The sequence below is a fragment of the Sander lucioperca genome, chromosome 6, assembly GCF_008315115.2.
Source record: "Sander lucioperca isolate FBNREF2018 chromosome 6, SLUC_FBN_1.2, whole genome shotgun sequence".
NCBI classification, from domain to species: domain Eukaryota; kingdom Metazoa; phylum Chordata; class Actinopteri; order Perciformes; family Percidae; genus Sander; species Sander lucioperca.
The window spans coordinates 30,166,537-30,173,209 of NC_050178.1; the positions used below are offsets into that span (position 1 = coordinate 30,166,537).

Here is a 6,673-nt window from a genome sequence, read left to right on the forward strand (position 1 = left end):
GTGACATGCCATTTTGTGACATGCCACTTTGCAACACTTAGTATATTGTGATAGTGTGGTTTTAGCTCCTGGCTAATGTTAGCTTGCTGGCTCACTAGCTAGCTAACTGGTCAGCTACCAGAACAAATAACGTCATTATGCTGGGGAAACTGCAGCTACTTTATTAGAATTGAATGGGTAAAATTGTCTGAACAGATGTATTTTCATTGTCACCGTTACCAATTTGGACTGCTGTTCACTTTTTGCTGCTTCTAACGTAACATGATTGCTGTATATAACAAGCAAACTTTTCATCAACAGGTTGAGAAAAAAGGCGCTGCTGTAATGCTGGCTTTTTCATGTCTATCCTTCACAATAAAACTCACTCAGAGCATTTTGCAAAGATGAATTTCAATAAAAAGCCATTTGCCAACACTGGCGGGCAACACTAAATATCAAACAAAAGTTAGACACTATTAAGTTGCTGTGAGTGCTGTCACCACTTTTTTTATTTTTTATTATTTTGTGTGGCTTTTCCCTTTAATCAACAGTGACAGTGGATAGACATGAAGGAGGGAGAGAAAGAGAGGGGATGACATGCAGCAAAGGGCCGCAGGTCGGATTCGAACCTGGGCCGCTGCAAAGAACTCAGCCCACATGGGGCACGCGCTCTTACTGGGTGAGCTAGAGGTCGCCCCACATTCACCTCTTCTAAACACAGGCAGAACATAATCTAATCTTGGAGCTTATTCCTCCAAACTGCTGTGAAATGCAGACTATCTTGGAGCTGATCGGGCAAAGACAGCAGTTTTCATCAGACACAACCTGGGTCCGCTTTATTAAGTGTACTGCTAACTTCTAACACTAATAAGGTTACCGTCAGCAAAATACCCCTGTGAATCACATCCATACTTCAACGTTAACCGTCAAGCCACTAAACCTGTATGGAAATGAGAAATTAACATAAAGTGTTAACACACATACACGCACGCACACACACACACACACACACACACACACACACACACACACACACACACGCACACACAGAGAGTTTGGAGCCAGGCTGGGTCTCTCTGTAGGCTACTCGGTCCGGTTCTGGTGCTTGTTTAACACTCTTTTTGCTGATTGGCTTTCTAACGGGCCAGATGGGTAGCACACTCTGTTCTTTGTCAGGTAAATGTAGTAGTACAATGTCTTCCTCTGATGTAGAAGTACACTGTAAAGGGCCGTCCACAACAAGAACGATAACTATTACGTTAACTATAAATCTATAGTTTTAAAAATCATTCTAACTCAAGTGGATGGAGTCCACACCACAACTATAAAGACAACGACAGTGGAGAGTTATAGCGTTGGGATCACTTTCAGAGAAATTTGATGAACAGGTAGCAAAAAGTCATGAAAAAAAAGTTCAAATCTTAAAGGAATTTATTGCTAGTAGTTGCCCTTCGTGGAATTTGCCTTGGTGATTGACAAAATTTGCAATTAGCCATAAATTTTCGTAAAACGGCCCATAATTGACCTCCACATAGTTGATTTCTCAGATCTCAGATCAGTGGTGTAGCCTATGTAAATGTTGGGGCGTACTAGAGCCAAATAAGGAGGAGCCGTTGAGATTTACCCGTTTTCAGAGGCAGATTCAAATTGTGAGATTTGCAGAGGAAAGAGGTGTCAAAGGGATTTTGAGGATCTATGTATGTCCTATTTACCCACCAAACTGTCGTTATTCAACTATGACAAGGTAAAATGGGCTTTGCATTCTATCACCCCTTAAATATTTCATTCAATAAAATGATGGTACAAAAGGAGCACTAACGCCAAAGGTCTTATGTTGACAACATGGAGGCAGATATAGGAAAGCAGCAAGGACAGCAAGCATGTTTACTTTCATCTGTTTCTCTTTGCCGTTGTTGTTTTTTACATTTCACACGGGTAACTTAACGTTTGTTTGTGACTGATGTTCCCTTTGATGAAGTCACAGAGGACAGTAACCAGGGAATCCGGGTTATTCCGCTCACAGTATCTGATCAGAAAGCATGCACTGTGCTTCCTGCATGGCCTACAGGGGAATGTAAACACCGACCAGAAGAGATCAGTTAAGATCTGTTAAATCATTACACCAGCCACTGTAGTGTAAAACAGATACCTCCAATTTTTGATTTGGTCCGCTCTGAACAGCTGAAATCCAGCCAGCTGTAGCGCCGAGTCAGGTATAGGATCACAGAGCCACTTCTCTGTGAAGCACAAAACGGCAGATATAAAAAGTCACTGTTTTTCCTTGTTGCACAGTGATTGCACAATGGAGAGGAATATCCCAGGTAGCGCAATAAGTCAAGTCAAGTGCAAAATCCCCACTTGCGAACACCGGCCCTTCTACCTCAATAAACCCATGGAAGATGCAAGAGAAGTGGGAATTAAGTCCGCTAGTGTTGTTTCCCTGATGTTCATGATCTCATCTCTAATCACAGCTAAATATTCAACAAAAACAAGACAAAAAATGAGCACCAAATCACTGTGGCGACCACCGTTGGCGCCATCTTGTATCTAATCTTGAATAGAAAATACTAACTGTGTCTATACTTTTCCAATGTCTCCTGGAGAGATGAACAGCGTCCTTTTAAAAAAGATTTCCCCTCATTTAGTGTTTTCATAACTAGTACAGTGCCCGTTGAAAATGTGGTTGTTTGGAATGGGCCGATTGCTTGGCCTGTGGTAGTGCTGCTTGTAGAATTCTCCAAAACCAAATAGTACCCCAAAATTACTTACAGAAGGACCCCAAACCAGTTTGACTTCTTTTTTGTAGAAAGTGACTCGAACCGATTAATCGATTATCAAATAGTTGCTGATTAATTTAATAGATTACAACTAATCCATTTATATTTGCAGCTCTACAAGTGTTACATATATATATATATAAATAAATGATGTTCTTCCAGGGCCAGTGGTCATCACAGTGGAAGAAGGGAGAGATGTTATGTTACCCTGCTCCCTCAGCACCAAGGAGGACATTAAGTCAGAGCTGTTTGACTGGAGGTCAGATGATCAGACTGATGTGTTCCTGTATGATAACGGTCTCCATTACAACAACGGTCGTCCAGGTCAGAGTGAGCAGTTCAAAGGTCGAGTCTCTCATTTTCCAGATGAACTGAGACACGGCAACGCCTCCATAATCATCAGAAATACAAAGGTGGCCGACAGTGGAGTCTACACCTGTGATTTTCCACTTAGGGAGAAAATAGAAATGTTCCACATCAAGCTTGTTGTTGGTGAGTACTTTTATTAGAGTTATAAAGAAAATGACATGCTTAATAGGAATGTAACGATACACTCAACTCACAATTCGATACTATTCTCGATGTCAAGTTCATGATGCGATTTTGTTTGCCGGAATGAGGTGCACACAAAGTAAGGACATTTATGTTTGGTAGATTATTTCTTTATTGTGTGGTGCCTTAAATAGTAATGCTGTGATGCCGTATGAAGAGGAATCCGCCGACACTGTTCTTGATTATAAAAAGGTTTATTACAAGCAAAGATTCAGCATCAATTTTACAAACTCCTGCAGAGAGCTTGGAGAACGACCAACCCAAACCTCAAAATTTGCTGCTCTGCCTTTTCTTTGTGTGCACAACGTATATATCCTATGCATTGTATCAACATAGGACGTGATATTTGTAAGTATACCATTGGACCAGATAACTGACCAATCAATGCCTGTTATCTGGCACAACTCCAAAAAAGGTCTCTTCTGTCTTGGGGGGACCTCTGCTCATGTTAACAATTTCCAGATGTTCTCAGTAAATGTAGAGTAAAGTTCATGCATCCTCCTTATACCAACTCTTAAGTCAAAGTGTATAGAAAGTTATAGACTGTCAATATACCACAATTGTAACAATGATTCTTGTAAATAAATCTTATACCATTGGAAAGCCTGATTATTTCCCTTTTAAATGGTCCCACATTTGTAAGGAACATGTATTTGTGGGATGAGCAGCAGAGCTGAGTATGTGGGTTGCGCCCATGAAAAATTTGCCAAATCGTCCTGACAATGCCAAACAGCTTTTCTTTGCTGTTGCTATTGACTTGTTTTGAGCTTCTGGTACCCCCCAGGTGCTGACAATCAGGGGCCTGATTCTGCAACCAGTGGGAATCTCATATCTCCAAAGTCTGGGACCAAACTCTATCTTCCAAGATGACAACGCTCATCCCCACAGAGGGTTTAACAGAGACTACCTCCAGAATTTGCGCGAATTTTTCAAAGGAACAACCCACAAATACATGTTCCTTACAAATGTGGCACCATTTAAAGGGGAAATATTCAGGCTTTCCAATGGTATAAGATTCATTGCCAAGAAGTATTGTTAGTAGTGACGTCTGAAGTCAAACAAATGATATCTAAAGTAGATTACACCCTGGGCCGTTTAGAAATTGCACCATGAATCATTTTTTATCTCAACCAGTTGTAAGCTTTACACATTTATATTGATTTAAACGATTCACAATGCATGGTTACATCCCTATAACTAATCCTGTAATTATTCTGTAGTTATTGTTTATCCTGTGTTCACAGTTGCTCCAGAGCCAGACATCAACATAATTGATGCCACAGATGATGGAGTGTTGCTGCAGTGTGAGGTTCAAGGTGCTGCTCCCAAACCTAGAGTAGAGTGGCAGGACAGAGATGGAAACAAACTTCCTGCTAAAGACCCACAGGTCTCTGAAAGAGGAGACAGATACCACATCACCCTCCAGACTACTGTGACCAAGACCGGCTGCTGTCGCTGTGTCGTCACACAGGAGGAAACCAACCGTAGGACTCATGCTGAGATTTATGTGGCTATTATTGGTAAGATTCCTCCTTGAGTTGTTCATGTGTTTTAGCAGCACATTTTACTGTTCTTTATGTTTACTCTCTGGCTGTTCTCATGAACCATTCATACATGTAGCTACGAAAAGTAAAGCTCTGTAATCTGTATGTATTCCACGTATTTATTACTGTCAGCACCTGAGTCTGACTTAACAGGACGTTTGGTTTTTAGAGCAGCCGGAAAAAGAGTCCCAACATGGCTTGAATTCCCAGCCCAAATACAGCCAAAGCATAGCTTTAATCGGACGTTTAAGCCTTGAATTTTTAAAATCCTGGATCGGAAGGGTCCGATATTGGCCAGTGACAGACCGGGATGTGTATGGTATCACCCTGAGGTAAAATGAGTCTGACTTAACAGGACGTTTGGTTTTTAGAGCAGCCGCAAAAAGAGTCCCAACATGGCTTGAATTCCCAGCCCAAATACAGCCAAAGCATAGCCTTGAATTTTTAAAATCCTGGATCGGAAGGGTCCAATATTGGCCAGTGACAGACCGGGATGTGTATGGTATCACCCTGAGGTGAAATGAGTCTGACTTAACAGGTGACTGCTGCTGTAAAACACAGGACTTTTAAGCAGGGGGGTGGAGTTCTCCTCCCGGGGGAAAACAAAAGGAATGTTTTAATCCAAACTATGATCTTGTTGTTTTGGTGTCTAAATTTACGTGTCGTCCCCGCATGACTTTTTGTCAGCTAAACTCAACTGTAACGGCGGCTGACACAAGCGACAGCTCACAGAGCGCTGTACCCGTCCTCACGTGACCGGCCGGTGGGTGCCTAATTTTGTAGGATGATATATGAACTGTTATGCATGAGTTTTCGTTCCATATCATACGAACCCATTCATGAGAATGCGTTCGAATGCGTGTATGATCATTCTACTGAACTTTTGTAGTCACATGTGCAAAATAAACTAACTACACTAAACTAAAACTAACTTTTTGTGATGTGTTTCAGTCAAAATGAGCATGTGGAACAAAATACTTGGAGTTACTGGAATTCTTACTGCTGTACTTGGAGTTGCAGCAGCAGCTTTTCTTTTATGTTGAATTGACATCAAGAACAAGTAATACAAGTAAGTTTCCAATAGTGTTAACCCTAAACTAACCTTCTATTTCTATTGTGAAAGCAAAAGCAGTGGGAGTCTTTATTTAAGAAAAGGACAATACAATCATGATTATACATGTGTTAAAAATGCCACAATTAACCAAAAAGACTATCTGTTAAATACAAACAAACAAAAATACTACATAAGCAGAGCAGAACTTAGCACAAAGCAAGACGACAGCACAGAAGCAAAAAGATTAGTAACAAAACAACCAACAAAGCAGAAACGTAAAGTAAAACTACAGAGCAGAGAGTACAAAGATTAGAAAAGACACAGCTGTTGAGAGCAATAAAAGCAGTATAGGGAAATAAGAGGGGGGTAAAATACCTAAAATACATATATGTCGAGATTGCAAACTAACAGAATACATACATACATAGTTTTAGTGCTGACATATTATCATCCATTATTTTAGGTGGTAGAGCAAGGGGAAGTGTTCACATATTAAATGAGGAAGAAACAGGTATTTAGACGAAATAAAAAGGTAATAAACTAGATGACAGTTAGCTGATACTAAAAGAACAGCACAAAGTTGGACGTCTAAACAATTAGTTAAACAACAGAGCAGTTAAACCAAATGTACTCAGGCGTCCGGGTAGCTCAGTTGGTAGAGTGTGAGTCCATATAAGGAAGATTATTCAAATCTGACCTGCGGCAGGTTTCCTGCATATCTTCCCCCTCTCTCTGCCCTGTCATGCTGAACAGTGATTAAAGGCAGA

At 40.8% G+C, this 6,673-nt stretch overlaps 1 protein-coding gene across 2 annotated transcripts in view; it reads left to right on the top strand.

The window, feature by feature from the left end:
• The window catches only part of LOC116035412 (CD276 antigen-like), a 32,950-nt gene extending 27,033 nt beyond the window's left edge, over window positions 1–5,917 (top strand). Inside the window, exons 4-6 of one of the 2 annotated variants that reach the window (XM_036002426.1) lie at window positions 3,081–3,248; window positions 4,553–4,828; window positions 5,804–5,917. In XM_036002426.1, coding sequence (XP_035858319.1) covers window positions 3,081–3,248; window positions 4,553–4,828; window positions 5,804–5,895 — 536 coding nt within the window. In that variant the 3' untranslated portion in view covers window positions 5,896–5,917. Of the gene's footprint in view, window positions 1–2,918; window positions 3,249–4,552; window positions 4,829–5,803 lie in introns of both variants that reach the window. The other variant, XM_031278426.2, reaches the window with a different exon arrangement.
• Window positions 5,918–6,673: the final 756 nt, after the last annotated feature.